At 39.4% G+C, this 16954-nt stretch overlaps 1 protein-coding gene across 2 annotated transcripts in view; it reads left to right on the top strand.

Annotated features, from left to right (window-relative positions):
• Nucleotides 1-16954, top strand: part of gpc5c (glypican 5c) — a 108359-nt gene that overhangs the window by 30890 nt on the left and 60515 nt on the right. The window contains exons 4-6 of one of the 2 annotated variants that reach the window (XM_026148956.1): nt 8267-8430; nt 9494-9550; nt 11268-11384. In XM_026148956.1, the coding sequence (XP_026004741.1) occupies nt 8267-8430; nt 9494-9550; nt 11268-11384 (338 nt within the window). The remainder of the gene's footprint in view (nt 1-8266; nt 8431-9493; nt 9551-11267; nt 11385-16954) is intronic. The other variant, XM_026148957.1, reaches the window with a different exon arrangement.

Raw genomic sequence — 16954 nt, forward strand, 5'->3', positions numbered from 1 at the left:
AATTGCGTGTGCCTTTGGCACGCCTCTAAACATCAGGCGGAGTGACTGACTTAGTCAGCAGTCCATTAGCTAATGATGGTTGATGCAGCCCATCTTATCCTCAGTCGCCCTCACACATTTCTGCCACTCTCAACTTCTCTCACTGTAATACTGTATGCTGATCATGTGCAGCCACACCACAACAAATATACAAACAAACAAGAAATATAAAAACAAACAAATGAATAAATAAATGTTGTTATAACAGCCATAAATGTGATTGAGAGTGGAATGCCTTTGCCTCTGAACACAAAGCAGTTGCACTCAGTTTAATATCTTTCTCTAGTAATCTTTACTTTGGAGTGATGGATTGACAGAATCATATTGTTTCAGAAGGCACACCATCTTGGATCAATCTAGTGGAATCTAGTGTGTGGTTTTTCTTCAGAGCTCGTGGTCGGCTACTGGATGGATTGTTTGTACAGACAGAAAACAGGCAACAAAAAGAAACTTTATCAGTATAATAAATGAAAGAATGTTTCCAGCACTTTGGTATATTGATCATAGTCTGTAAGCTTCTCCAATCAAAGTCCAGATTTGTGTAATAAACTTCAATAGTGCCATCCAATGTAATAAAATCATGTTTGTTTATTTATTTATTTTTTTTGTCTATTACATAGTAAATCAGAATACCTCATCAAGTCATATTACCTCTCATATTGATCCAAAAAAAGTCGGATTCCTGATGAGACTTTTTGTTCTTTACAACACACAAATTCCTGATACCTTCTCATGGCTTAAGCCAAAAGTTAGACGTCTCTCCTAATTAAATAAACATAAACACATTTTCTGACGCTGAATGCACAAAAATCACACTTCAGTGATTCTTATTTATAGTGCTTCCTGAATCCTGTATTTTGAACTAGCTACCATAATAATATCAGGCAGCAGCTGCTGCAATGTTAACACAAGTGCCTGCTGCATCTGTGTTATGATTTTCATGGTAAACGCTGGCCCATTAGAAGCCTTCATGAACACATGGGCTCCCAGTTTCTCTTTAGATGCTTATTTTCTCTCCCTGTGGCCGTATGTTCCACAATATATTGTAGAGACAGACAAGATGAACTCACTTGACTTTCCCAGTCTCTTTCTCTTGCTTTCTTTTCTTTTTCTCTATATATAACACTACTTGAATCCACTGAGACGTCTTGGCACATTCGGTATCTGTAATTCTCAGAAATGTATTTACAGTTTTGCATAAACGTTGTCAACAAACTCCACAGTAACACCCATATTCACAAGAAAAAAAAAAAAAAACAAAAAAACAAGAGGCTCTCATTTTTAGATCATCTGCGAGTGATTTAATCAGGGTAAACAAGCCTCAGTGTGGAGAGAGGAACTCAGTGTGCTCCTTACAGACTGCAATCTGAAGGACTTTTTCCTGTGATATACGAGTGACTGCAACTCTCTTTAATTAGCACTGACATCGTTTGGACAACGGAAAAAGGAGAGAGGGGAGGACAGCTCAACAGAGACTGAGAAAGAATAGACAAAATGATTTAGACAAAATGAATGGAGCCCCACAAAGACTGCAATGAAGAACTGTTAGAGAGGCAAAGGGCACACAGGGGAGACGTGTAACAGTGTAAATTGTCTACACTCTTTTAGTCAGGGTTGTCGGAGATCTTCCTGTATGAGTGGGAGGATTGCTATAGAAAGAAAAGTAGGTTGTTCAACATTTTGTTTTTAGCTACTACACATAATCATACTCACTTCAGTTAAATTCAGTTTTATTTGTATACTGAAAAAAAAACATCACAAACTGCTAAAGATGCCAGAAAAGTCAACCAAACAGAGCATTCACTATGAGCAGCACTTGGCAATGGTGGAAAAGAAGATCTCCTTTTAACAGGAAGAGACCGCTGACAAACCCAGACTCAGGGAGGTGTGGCTATCTGCGGCGAATGGTCGGTTAAAAAGTTAATGACGTGCCATATAAAGATGTGGGGATTGAAAAGAGGTGAGCGGAGGACAAATACTCAGTGCATCATGGGAAGTCCTCCAGCAGCCTACACCTATAGCGGCATAAAGCCAGTTACACACTGGAAACAATTTGCTGTGAGAGACCACAGAAAGATATGCGGGAGTGGAAAAAACTCTCTTTAACTTCAAGGTTAGAAACTGAAGGTACTGCCAATGAAAGTGCAGAACACCGTTTATTGATATATGACCAGGTAATAAATATATTATAAGGTCACAACAGTAACCAGAGCCTGGGATGTCTGCAAGCAAGCTTCAAATCACTTCCTGTGTATACGTGGCTTAATGTTTCATGGTCAGCTTTTACACAATGTTTTTACATAGAGGTGCTTTATTAAGCTCACACAATTAATATGGAAAAGAAAACCCACTAAAATTAAAACCAATTTAAAAATAAAAGAAATGGTGCTAATAAATAATATTTAAACTTAAATTCAGCTTAAATATGTTGTAAACAAACTATAAATGCTGCTTTCTGTTTATCATTCAAAACTTGGTAGCTTACCATCATAAGCAGATCTAATCACAATATTTAACCCTGACCAGCAAAGAGCTCATCTTGAGGTATGCAGATGTATATAATTTGTACATTCCAGTTTATGGAAACAACACATTATTTACAAAGCAATCTCCTTCATCCACAAAAGAAACCATAGATAATCATTGTGGATAATCAGCTTTTGACATACATGCCTTGACCCAGCTATGCTGCTGTTATTATTAACAACAACAAGAATAGAAAGCTTTTATTAACAAGGGGTCACAACAGGGGTAGGGGGTAGCTCCACACAACCCAAAAGGGAATTGTATCTCTTTCCTGGACTGAACCTGGGCTCTTGTAATAATAATAATAACAATAATAATAATAATAATGCAATATTTATCAATCTGTATAGACTGTCTGATGTCACAGTAACACCTTATAGCCTAGATCTGTGTCAGTGTGTGGTTAACCATATAACACAGCCTGGCAGTGCTGCTGAGGGAAGAGAGAGGCTTTCTTATTCCCCTAACCCACCCACATGTTCCCAGAGGGGTCAGGGTTTGAACTGGCAAGTATCCAGTTGCAACCCTGCTTCATTAACCACGAGGCCTCTGCCACAGTACCGCTAGTCTGGCAAAATAAAGACAAAGTCCGTATTATACATACATGTTTATGTGTTATTTTTGGATAATGTTATATTGTTATTACAGACTTTCACACATTGTGCCCAGTGTTGTTCCTCACCAAGTCATTTCGGGGGAGAACAAAAGATACCTTAGAGTCTATGTATTTCTTCTGTTTTTACATTAACGTTTAATCAGCAAAAAAAGAAATGTAAACACTTGTGCGCACATAATGAGCCTTCCTTTTCTGTTTTCATGTGTGTAGCAATTAGCGGTGCAGTTTTTTTTTTCTTCTACATAGTTACCATGCTGCTCAACGGCACAAATTCTTTGCGGTCTCTTTGGGGAAAACATAATAAATATAATATACAGCCATGTTACCAATATTTTAACCAGTGGCTGGTTGCTTTCCCACTGTTATGATAGGACTGTACTACTGTGAGTATTTTCTTTTTTGTTTTCCTTTAGTCTGAAACCACAGTGAATCAAGTCAATTAATTTAACAACTTCTTTACTTTTGATCTTGCAAGTGCTTTTTCCAGCCTGGTAGCTTGTTACATAATGCTCATTGAAACATTCATATGAAATTAAATTAAATTCTTGTTCCAAAGGCAATGTCTCTTCTCCTACTACACGTTGGTGTGCCATTTCTAAACTTCAATGAAAGGATTGGATGATGGTTTGATCCTATGAGCAGTTTTTAATGATATCACCAAAAACGAAAGAAATTTGAAGTTTAAGTTCCTTGCTATAATCACTGAAGTGGAAGTTTCCTTATTTGTTTTCATATATATTCTGTTACAATGTTGGATAAACACGTCAAAGGTAGCTAATATTTCAGTATTGAAAACTTCTATACCTCAAAAAGTCAGGCTTCAGGCTGCACTAAATGCTTAGGATCAGGCAGTTCATTACTTTTATATAAGTATTATAAAACAGAGGGAATATTCTTGATCTCACACAGGATGCTTTGATTACGAATACAAACTTCCAAATTCCCAATCAAAAGACAGGCACTCACAAGAAATTTGGCTTTCAGGGAGAATTGCTGAAATAGCTTAGTTTCGGATAGTTGATGAACAAAAGGCTGCACTAAGGCCCAGTGTAAGATAAACAAGGATTAATCAGAACTGTGATGTCAAAGTATTCCAGTAGAGGCCAAGAGTGTGCATAATGGAGATTAGTGTACATGATAGTTTATAATTCTGTCAGATGGTTCAAAAGTGGACATTGTTTGATCTTAGGTCAGGAACTGATGATATAATCCAATCTTGGCTCCTTTTTTAAAATTTCTTTATTTTTATTTTTTTCAATTCTCTCATCTACCATCAGAGCCATGAAAAGGAAATATTTTATATGAAGTTCTGAGCTCACCTAGAAAGGGCATTTAACTGACGATGACTTTGGCGCCGCTTACAAATATGGTATGATTCCTAGAGAAACAGTTGGTAGCATTAGGCAATGACATGTGATTGTTTATATGCACATTTAGCACATACCCCATCGGAAGAAGAGGGTCTTCACTGAACAGACAAGCTAATGCTCATCTCACAATGTGTTGTGCTTGGGGTCAGGGGGGCTGAGAAAGTTCTCCAGGCTTTACTGGATAATCCCTTGATAAATAAACTGGGAGGAAAGACCACCACTGCTATCTGTAAGCTAATACTCCCCTAGAGAAGTGATGGCAATGGGCTTGGCTAGCTTGGAAGCGATTATCTTGCTGTTCTCTGTTTTTCACTCTCTTACTTTAGGAAGATATTTAAGTAATGCACAGTTCTTCATAAAGTTGGAACAACATAGAAAACATGAAAATAGATCATATCTTAGACCTTTGTGAGATTTAAAAAAAAATAAAATAAATTTATCCACTTTGGAAAGGGGTTATGTGCAACTGTGTTGATATGCAAAACTGTAAATCCACACCTGTAAAACATACTGTACACATGCAGTGTAGTTGTAAAAACACTAATCCACCCTCCCTGCAGCAGTAGAAATCAAATTTCACTGGGTAGCTCAAATGCACATAGAATACATGCCTTGTATTTCCCTAAAGTCTTCCACGTGGAGAAGATCCATCCCATCAATCTGCCCCCTCCATCAGTCTCTGTCCTCAGGCAATCATATAAGGAATGCTCTGTAAAATAGCTGAAATTGTGAAGGTATAACAAGGGCAAGCAGGTGGTCACACACACATACACACTCAAAACCAAAAACTCACGCTGGGCCCAAATGGGATTTCCATTCTCACGCCATCATCAGGTCATGAGATAATTGATTTATGGCCGTGTTTTAGCTCATGTCATTATTCAGCCTGTCATCTGATTGGCTTTCAGGATTATGTGGTTATCAGAGCCAATCTATAAGAGCATGTCTGTATTTCTCAAGAGTATCCTTAAGAGGATCCTGTTTATTTTTCCTGACAGTCACTTTGTGTTCAGTTTACACTGTATGTTTAGTTAGGCATAAAAATGATTTGTGTTAGTGTTATTGTTTTGAAATGTAGGTCTTTCTTTTGGACCTCTTCAAAAAGTATAACATTTGAACCTCTTCTCTGTGGTTTGGTAATGCAAAAAAAATGGGGTAATGCAAACAAAACTGAGAGTGACCCCCTCTTGATGTTCATATTTTACTCAGATGTTTACATTTTTGTCTGAAAGAATAGCGCAATGTTGAGAAACGCAGATGAGAAATGGCACTTTGAAAAGTTCACAATGACAGGATTACACCCTATCTTAATTTCTCACCACTGCAGAGTTGTGATAACCTGTAGCACTGCCCTCATTTGTCACACACTGAACTTTATTTAGCACATTTGGTCTCATGCGATTAAAGAAAAAAACTTTTGAGAGAGTTTCCTAATAGAAGTATTAATAAAAAAATGTCCTGTTAATAAGTTTCAGCTCATTTATATATATATATATATATATATATATATATATATATATATATATATATATATATATATATATATATATATATATATATATGCAGTGTATTTTCTGAGGTCCTGAGCAGTCAGAAAGGCCCCTTTTGTCTCTTTTTTATCACTCACTTTGTGCTTATTATTTCTGTTATGGCGACTCCTTCATGGTATGTAGTGGTTTTTTCCCCTGTATTATTATTATTTTTACCCAGAATAGTTTTCTTCCTAGCCAGTCATAACAAGGTTACATTAACCTAACAAAAAATTCAAATAATAAAAATGAGCATTAAACATCCAACTAATGCATCATAACTACATTATTTTCTTAAGCAAAACCTGTAACTTTTTTACAGACTATTCTGCTCCACCATTTGCTTACATGGCTGTTGCAAAGGCTTGCCAGCTTCCCCAGTTTCGCACACAGACACACACACACTTCCATATGCACAGTGCAGTAGACCTCCCAAACTCTACAGTCTGGACATGATGTCATAAGATTTTATGTTGTAATGAATCTCTGGAATTGGATTTATAGATTATTATTCCTTTATTCATTTCTGTATTTATTTTGCTAAATGAGAAAGAGGCACATTGTTTAATTCAGCAGGAGCTGTTGCATTGGCCAAGTAACTGTCGTGACATTTATAACAGTAGTAATTCCTAGAATTAACTGTGTTTTTGGTCAGAGCAATCAAATAATCTCATTTGTCAGGCTTTATTTTGAAATGTTCAAATCTGTGTTCTAATACATTTCTAAACACACTGTGAGCGTGTGCACACGAGATGAACAATGACTGTCCACAGAAGCATTGCTGCGCATGCAAACAGCATTTAGCTCAGAGTGCTGACAGGCTACATGGTCAAAACAGTTGCTATGGTCTATCTTTTCTCACCGCCGCAATGTAGTGCATGTGTGTGTCGTGTTTGCATGCATATGTGCGGCCATTCTCTTGTGTGGTTGAGGCCGTCCACATGTGAGCGTGTTTTATGGGTCCAAAGGGAGTTAAGGTTAATGCAGTAAAACCACCTTCCGCGTGCCCAGCGTATGCCTTAAAAGAGGATTTGACACGAGAATGCAGTAAAGAAATAAACTATGGATAAAGTAGAAGGTTTTTAGTGAAAAAGAAAAAAAAAATCAGATACTTATTGGGATGTCATTGTTGAGTCCTCTGCTACTGATGGGCCTATTGCATGGTTGGTATGTGAAAGCTTTCATTTAAACAGCACATGAGCTGACACATCTGCCTCACTGTGGAGGGAAAAGAATATTTTTAGTGCAACTGCGAGACACATTTTGTTACTGTTAACATATTTCAGCTGCTTCAAAACTAATCCAAACTCTTCCCAGCATGTGGACACACCCCTCCAAGCAAAAATTTAAACACACATGTCGCCAGGATGGATTTGCTTCTCTAAGATTCTAAAGTCTAAATCTTCTTTACTGTAAATTCAAATTACCTTGTTTACCAAGAATGAGGTGGTCACTGACTCTCTTCCGCTGTTTCTTACTGTAAGGCTAAATATTACGTAGTCCTTTTTGGATGTCCTTACACGGTAGAGTGACTCATCTTTCTAGTCAAAGCAATATACGCACTGATCACTGTAAGGAATTGTTTAGTTCAGCTTGCACCAACCATTACAGTCGGTCTCTCTGGCTAATTGAGGCTCACTTAATAACGCTGCCTAGAGGCTTTTAAGCCAATGAGATGTCATTGATTTTATCTATCGTTTTTGCGGCACACGCCCCTTTATTCATGACCCTGCTGTCTCCTCCTCTCTGCCGCTGGCTTTAATAGCCCGCTGGGAATACTTGCCAATGTTTCCAAGTCTGCACACATGCATTCACCTCCATGAAGTAGTGGAATAGTCGGCATTTACTGTCAGACCTCCTGGCAGTAACTCACTCATCAAACTGTTTCTTTCATCGCATCCCTCACTTCATGGCCACTCCTTTCCCATGCTCTCCATTACTCTGAACTTGGCTGTTCCATAGTTCTTTTCACCTTTCTTCCCTCTGTTATCATTCACTTTAATATAGCTGTCCTTCATTTAAAGCGGTGATTGTATGAGTGCGATGAAAGGTATTACCTTAATTGCAAGTAAGTTCTCAGAGTTGTATAGGTGTCAGTGGGTGGTTTCGAAGCCTCACTGCTGTTCCTCCCATAGTTTTATAAGATTTCTTTCTTAACAGGTGTTTGTTATCTGTCCTCCCCACAGGTGGACAAGGTGTGTGACCTGTCTACAGGGGAAGCCACACACATGCATCCTACTAGACCTGAGGTCAAAGCCTCGACACTGACCTTATCTTCTCCTTTTCCATCTTCCCCTTCCTCCCATCCTTCATTAGAGGAGTTGCAGGGGCAGTTAGGTCACTTAAAAAGGTAAGGCAAAGCTACAAACATTCAATCCTTTAGTTAGATTCCAAACTTTACTACTGGCTCTTCATTTTTTACAGTCAATGTTTTTTCTTGTTACTTAGCTACACTACTAGATGGAATGTAAACTCCACTTAAATAAAAATTGACTAGGCCTATATGACACGACCTAAGGGGTTGGCCAGTGTCTATTCACAGCTGTCACTTTTTGCTTTCTTCAAATGGCTAGTTGGATACAATTCACAACCACACACTGTAAATGTAGTGCCTGGTCCAGCTTTTTTGAAAGGGGTTTGCACAGTCCATGCCCTCCACCTGGCCCAGTCTGAGGCAACCATCCTGTGCCCACAGCAGCTGGTAGTGAGGTGAAGTGTGGGTAAGATTAATGTTGACGGACCAACAATTTCCTGTTTACCCAGACAGCCATACCACCAACTCTGCACACTAGCCGGCCTCGATTACATAGCAGCACTCACAAAAACACACACACAGACACCCTCTTGCAGTGTTGTCTACCATGAATCACTGCAGTGATGCCAGCCTAGCTGACAGGTCTGGCCTGGCACTAGCACCACCATTCATGGCAACACAATCCAGCTCACTGCTTGCTGCCAACACTGACCAGCGCACATGTGAGTGCTGACCACATCAGAGGCACGGCAGCACCAAGTGCAGTAAAGGGAGACTCGTGTACAGCTGAAAAATATGAAACATGATAGAGTAAAACAACATTTATATTTATTATATATTTAAATCTTTGCACATGTGCATATGTTTGCATGCATTTGTTTACTGACTTGACAAATTCATTCCATTTACTGTCTCAATTTTGATGTGGTGTGGGGAAAAATAGGTTTCGATTTATATGTGGTATACTCAGTGTCTGCATGTGCATGATTAATCACTCTCTTCCAGGGTCAAATGACTGTCTTTTCTCCCTCTTCCCCGTGTTTCCTGTCATGTCACCCTTTTTTTCCCTTTTTTTCTTTCCCTCAATCCCCATTTCACCTCCCTGCATCCTCCTTGCTTGCAACAATCTCACCGGGACTCCAACTCCCATCATTCCCAGTTCATTCCCTCCGAAACATTTCAAGAAAAATAAACAAAATCTGGAAATCCTCTCTAGGTAAGCATGAACCCAAGAGACACACTTTTTTCTTTTAGAAATGGAAGGTGGTACAGTATTGTGCTAGTATAGATTGTTCAGATACTGCTAACAGGTGATTAACTTTGTGTTTTGGGAGATGGGTGCATATTGCATGTCTTACAAACAGCGGTTTTATCAATGGACTCAACACATTACCCTATATGACCCCATGTGTTTTTAAGCCTCTTTCTCACGGGTGGCGGCAATGTGTGTCCGATCAAAATATCATGCCATTGTTTTGTTCATGATGACAGTGTCTTTATTGATAGCATCTGTTAGCATTTCTGGGAAGCTAAGAAATTACCACACAGCATCATTGAGAAAAATGTGCTGATGCAGTGAAGTGGTCACATTCAAAGCCATTCATTTCCTGCCACCATCAGTATCATCACATGGGTGCAGGTCATGCTTTCATGCTTGTTATTAGCAGTGTTGGGAAGGTTACTTTTAAAATGTATTCCACTACAGATTACAGAATACATGACCCAAAATGTATTTTGTAACATATTCCGTTACGTTACTCAATGAGAGTAACGTATTCTGAATACTTTGGATTACTTAATATATTATCATGCTTTTTTACAACTACATGAATGTACTATTGCTGTGTGATTTATTACTATTACTGAAGGTTACTCGCCATAATACCAACTAGATTTTTAAATCTTAATATAAAATGAGTAACAGTAGGTGGACATTAGGTAAGGCTGCACTTTTTGCAGTCATCTCGTATAGAAGATTATTCGGCGCGTATATAAAACAGGTCCACGGCTCCGAACCGTAGTAAAGTGACCTCTGGCTAATGCGTCGGTTCTGTGTCGGGCTCGTAGCCGAAAACTAGCTTTACTTTGTTGTCTGGGTCAACTTTGCTAGTGAGAGACAGAGAGAGGCGTTGAAAGGCTGCTCCAGCGAAACTTATTGTTTCGGGGGAAAACACGAACACAGCGTACAGTCGAGTCTTAATAGGTTACTTAAAACTGGGCTCGTCAGGCACTCTTCTTGGCTGCAGTGGTTATTATTATATTTACATGCTTCCAGCTCCCGTTTCTGCTCGTTGACAGCTCGTACTTTTCCACTTTTTCTCCCTCCCTCGCGCTCACAGACACATAACGGTTATGGCAGTCCATTCTCCCTACAGCACGGACTACACTGCCCATGAGGCTACATTCTTTAGGGCTATGCCTGTAACACTCTGCCTATAGCCTTCATATTAAATAATTTTTAAAAATATTTCTTTACGTCATTATGAGAGGCGAGATTGAGACACAGGCATTTGAGCCTCTTAATGCGTGTTTTGTTTGGGTTTCCACCGGCGTGGAATTACCAAAAATAGAGATGGCATAGCCTAACATATGAAACAGGAGAAGACCGCCGTGTAATCCCTTTACTTCAGCAAAGTAACTGTATTCTGAATGCCACCTTTTTAAACGGTAACTGTAACGGAATACAGTTACTCATATTTTGTATTTTAAGTACGTAACGGCGGTACATGTGTTCCGTTACTACCCAACACTGGTTATTAGTGTCATTGTACGGAAACACAGTGCCTCACCACCAGCTGCCCCAAAAATGTGACCACTAATGGTACAATTGCACGGTGCAATTCTCAATTTTAAACTTTCAATTTTAAGTGTACTGATTGTGAAGAGGAAGATATACGTCTGTATAAAAATTATACTTGTGGTTTTTTCCCCAGGTATTTTTTGAATACCCTAGATCGCTATAAGTCCTTCTTTGGCATGTTACCAGAGCTTCTATGCGAAGTGGCGAATGATGAGTCCACTTGCTGGAGCAGAGATGGAGTGGTGAAAAGGTAAGAGAAATGTGTTGCGTTAGAGATAAGAGCTTTCTTTTTTGCAAAACGACATTGCAGTATTGCATGGATGCAGGCTTGTTGGTGTTATTTCAAACAGAGATGTAATACCTTGCCTGAGATTTGACAGAAAGTGACCTCTGTGTTTAAGTTTGTGCGCTTGTGTGGAATAATGTTATGAGTCAGCGTGGCTGGCTCTCGCTAATCACTGTGGAAATAAGTAAGTCATTAAATCAGTCTCTGCACTGAATAAATGCAGGCAGCACAAATGGTTGGAAGGCGCTCCTTTCCTTTGTGCTGGAGTCATTTTATGAGTTGTTAACTATGCCTTTCTCTCTTTCCAATAGTTTAAGAGATATTTATTTTTTGCTGATTTATAGGTGTGGCCCTAAAACCCCTTTCCTGTTCATGGTTAAGTACTGTGTGTGGTTATGCATTACTCCATCAGCATAAGAAGAACAGACAAATGATACAGATAACTGAGCCAATGCGAGTCTGTAAATGATTCCCCCTGCTGGATCTGATTCTTAAAAGCTGTGAAAGCTTGGTCCACAATTATGACAAGATTATGTGCTGCTTCTACTGTGGTGGCCTTAAACTGGCCCCCCTTGGCATTTCAACTTAGTGCTCTGTTATGGGAGTATTAGCTTTGACAGTGAAAAACAGAGGACCAAATGATGGCTTCCCCCATGAGTGCTTATCAGATCTTTTGGCCCAGATTGAGGTATGCATTATTTTCTAGTACATGGAACATGGACACGAGTACATGGAATAACATCTTGTGCAGGAATAGATGACTCACATTCTAAGAAGAACCTTTTTATTATCCTCGTTGGATAGCAGTATTTTGATAAAACTCTTCATTGAAGTTAGCTGTACTTTCAAATCTTATTTGTTTTTATTTGGATCTCTTCTTCTCTTCTCTTCTCTTCTCTTCTCTTCTCTTCTCTTCTCTTCTCTTCTCTTCTCTTCTCTTCTCTTCTCTTCTCTTCTCTTCTCTTCTCTTCTCTTCTCTTCTCTTCTCTTCTCTTCTCTTCTCTTCTCTAAGAAGCCAAAGTGTGTGCCACATGCTTGTGATCAGATATACACGAGAAAGCAAAAACTGTGCACGCCATCCATAATTCAACTCCTATACAGGGAGTGCAGAATTATTAGGCAAATGAGCATTTTGTCCACATCTTCCTCTTCATGCATGTTGTCTTACTCCAAGCTGTAGGCTCGAAAGCCTACTACCAATTAAGCATATTAGGTGATGTGCATCTCTGTAATGAGAAGGGGTGTGGTCTAATGAAATCAACACCCTATATCAGGTGTGCATAATTATAAGGCAACTTCCTTTCCTTTGGCAAAATGGGTCAAAAGAAGGACTTGACAGGCTCAGAAAAGTCAAAAATAGTGAGATATCTTGCAGAGGGATGCAGCAGTCTCAAAATTGCAAAGCTTCTGAAGCGTGATCATCAACCAATCAAGTGTTTCATTCAAAATAGTCAACAGAGTCGCTAGAAGCGTGTGGAAAAACCAAGGTGCAAAATAACTGCCCATGAACTGAGAAAAGTCAAGCGTGCAGCTGCCAAGATGCCACTTGCCACCAGTTTGGCCATATTTCAGAGCTGCAACATCACTGGAGTGCCCAAAAGCACAAGGTGTGCAATACTCAGAGACATGGCCAAGGTAAGAAAGGCTGAAAGACGACCACCACTGAACAAGACACACAAGCTGAAACGTCAAGACTGGGCCAAGAAATATCTCAAGACTGGTTTTTCTAAGGTTTTATGGACTGATGAAATGAGAGTGAGTCTTGATGGGCCAGATGGATGGGCCCGTGGCTGGATTGGTAATGGGCAGAGAGCTCCAGTCCGACTCAGACGCCAGCAAGGTGGAGGTGGAGTACTGGTTTGGGCTGGTATCATCAAAGATGAGCTTGTGGGGCCTTTTCGGGTTGAGGATGGAGTCAAGCTCAACTCCCAGTCCTACTGCCAGTTTCTGGAAGACACCTTCTTCAAGCAGTGGTACAGGAAGAAGTCTGCATCCTTCAAGAAAAACATGATTTTCATGCAGGACAATGCTCCATCACATGCGTCCAAGTACTCCACAGCGTGGCTGGCAAGAAAGGGTTTAAAAGAAGAAAAACTAATGACATGGCCACCTTGTTCACCTGATCTGAACCCCATTGAGAACCTGTGGTCCATCATCAAATGTGAGATTTACAAGGAGGGAAAACAGTACACCTCTCTGAACAGTGTCTGGGAGGCTGTGGTTGCTGCTGCACGCAATGTTGATGGTGAACAGATCAAAACACTGACAGAATCCATGGATGGCAGGCTTTAGAGTGTCCTTGCAAAGAAAGGTGGCTATATTGGTCGCTGATTTGTTTTTGTTTTGTTTTTGAATGTCAGAAATGTATATTTGTGGATGTGGAGGTGTTATATTGGTTTCACTGGTAAAAATAAATAATTGAAATGGGTATATATTTGTTTTTTGTTAAGTTGCCTAATAATTATGCACAGTAATAGTCACCTGCACACACAGATATCCCCCTAAAATAGCTAAAACTAAAAACAAACTAAAAACTAGAGATGGACCGATCCGATATTACGTATCGGTATCGGTCCGATACTGACCTAAATTACTGGATCGGATATCGGAGAAAAATAAAAAATGTAATCCGATCCATTAAATATCACAAAAGCAGCTCACAAAACTTGCGACACGCCGTAACTCGCCTCAGAACGTTAGCACGTCGGAGCAGTATGCATCACGTGATAGAGCGGCTGTGGCATGCGGGACCTGTGGTGGTCTGGATAGCATGTGGAGCTTCGCTAGCAACCCGGCATTTCATCTCCGACAAAGTTATCCCCGAGAGAAGTAAAGCAAGTGTGTAAGTCCACCTCTGAATGTTTGTAAAGCATTCCTGCATTAAGCTTAACAAGCGACTGCCTCTTCTTGCTGCTACTTCAATCATGAAACTGCTTAACGATCAGCTGATTGGCTTTTCTGTCGCGAGTCCGTGTCTCTAGTTTGCTTTTGGCCCACTTTGCACCAGAAAGAGGAAACCAGCGGATAAACAACAGCAGCACGTTTAAGCTTGATCAGCTGTTGTTAGAATTTATTTAATATTACTTTCTACTCGAGGATCTTTTTCTACGTAGCTGACGCTGGTAACTGTGCTGGGGCGGATCTAGCAAAGTTTAGCCAGGGGGGCCGATAGGGCATTAACAGGGAAAAGGGGGCACAAAGACATACTTTTCTTTCTTATTCTCATTTAAAATGTCGAGCTTTTAATAAATAATTATCTGACACCCAAAGTTTTAATTTGATGCAAAATGAATAGAAGTCCATTACTGTATATAGTGACTATTAAGTCTAATATATATATACTGTATATACCCTAGTAAGCTATAGTACTTTTTCCTTTGGGAAGGTACTATCTGTGCAGTCTGCAATTTTGTTGAAGAAAGATGTTGAATCTATTTAATATTTCTTGAAAAATAATTGATTTCTGTGCATTTTTTTTCACACTGCATCAAATTAAGGTTGATTACGTCGATTAAGCATCATGAGGTGGAGCGTGAGGGGTGGTTCCCTATTTTTTATTTATTTATTTTTGTTGTTGCTGGGAGTTGGAACCCTATTAGTTAGGTTGCTTAATATTTACGCTAAGTACTCTTTAAAATACCAGAATAGGGAGGATGGTGTAGGTTTAAGTTTATTAGATTGATCAGTATTGCTGAACTATGAAATATTTTTTTTTGCATACAGGTATAACAGAATAGCTTTAGTGTAGTTGTTGTTTTAAACTTGAGTATGAACTTATACAAAATGCAGCAAGATATTTAAAAAACAGCTTTGTTGATTAAAAAACACTATATCGGATTCATATCGGTATCGGCAGATATCCAAATTTATGATATCGGTATCGGTATCGGACATAAAAAAGTGGTATCGTGCCATCTCTACTAAAAACTACTTCCAAAAACATTCAGCTTTGATATTAATGAGTTTTTTGGGTTCATTGAGAACATGGTTGTTGTTCAATAATAAAATTATTCCTCAAAAATACAACTTGCCTAATAATTCTGCACTCCCTGTACAAGAGAGTCTAACTAATGTGGTTGTGATCCTTGTTTGTATTTACTGACAGTGTGTGCGTGTCATTTTACTACTACTACTATGAAGACTATAGATTTTTCAGCAACGGTAATGGGTTATAATAGTTTGTTGTCACACACTCCCTGGTGGGTGCCAGGTCTTTCCTTATGGTGTCAAGTGTTCTTGGTTTGAATAAGAAAACAGTACCCTACTGAGACATTTGGCACAACTCATAAACTGTTCAGCTTGGCCAGTGGCTATTCAGCTAGCCTCTTTCACTGTATCTGACGCAGTTGGCATGTATTACAGTGAAAGGAGGGCAGGACAGGGCATGAAAAGGGTTGCCATTTTGGTGCCGTGGTGCCCCCTGTGCCTTGGAGTGCCCCTGATGAGGGAAGCATGGTGTAGTGATCATGGCGAGGGAAGCCTTGGCAGCATAAAGATCCATTGTGAAGTCAGTGGAGAGGGGCACAGCCCTGCTGTGGGGACCCCCAAAGCCCGGAGGGTGAACAAAGACCCTCCTATGAAGCTGCATGGGAAAGGCTTGGACATCACTGCCATTACTTACTGCCACTACTGACCATGCCTGGGAAAGTTGTATGAAAATGGCAATGAAGTAGAGAGAAATGAAGACAGTGAGAAACAAAGAAGAGAAACGATTTGTTTTAAAAATACAAGAAGATGAAAAAAAAGTATTATCCTTTATGGACATGTGCTGTTGTGTTTGTCCACATGATAGTCTTCTTTCCTGTATGGTGGACACAAAGCCACTCGGGGCTCAGCGGGTTTTCCCAGTGGACAGGACACAGATGCAGACACTCTCACATATCAGTCCACATGGGATCCATATGCTAGTCAACTGCAGGGGAGTCATTCATTCAGACACAATCATAATGTGCTCAGGCAACGAGACACACATCTAAATGTGGAAACTCACACACACATACAGACACACTTCCAAGCTATAATACTTCAAAGTACATCAAAGGCATTTGGGATTGAAATTCCCTTCCTCTCTTTATTCAGCAACTGATAACAGAGTGGCAAGCGGGGGGCAAGCAGTTGTACTTAACAACTAAAAATGTGTTTTGGCAAATGTTCAAAATCTCAGAATATTTACACCGACACAGGTGCGAATACTTTGCTTCAACTTTTCCGGAAAAATAAGCTCAATCAAAATGATCACAGTTTTCTTTTTTTATTTACTATTTTTTTAGGTTAGCCACTCACTCGATAGCTATGGTGGTGTTATTACAAAGTGAAATAACTCACTTTAATTACATAATTACAGGTATGCTTAGAGATACTGTGTGCATGTTTTCACACGATGCTTTATTAATTTTCTTCACTTATCTAATTGTAGTTGGGGGGTTTACTATATTTGACACATAAACTGGATATATTTCAAAACATAAGGGAATCATTTGCTCTGTGAGTATGCTTCTACAAATATTTTAAGAAGTTAACCTGACACAAATCTT

This window comes from Astatotilapia calliptera, chromosome 18 (genome assembly GCF_900246225.1).
Source record: "Astatotilapia calliptera chromosome 18, fAstCal1.2, whole genome shotgun sequence".
Classification (NCBI taxonomy): domain Eukaryota; kingdom Metazoa; phylum Chordata; class Actinopteri; order Cichliformes; family Cichlidae; genus Astatotilapia; species Astatotilapia calliptera.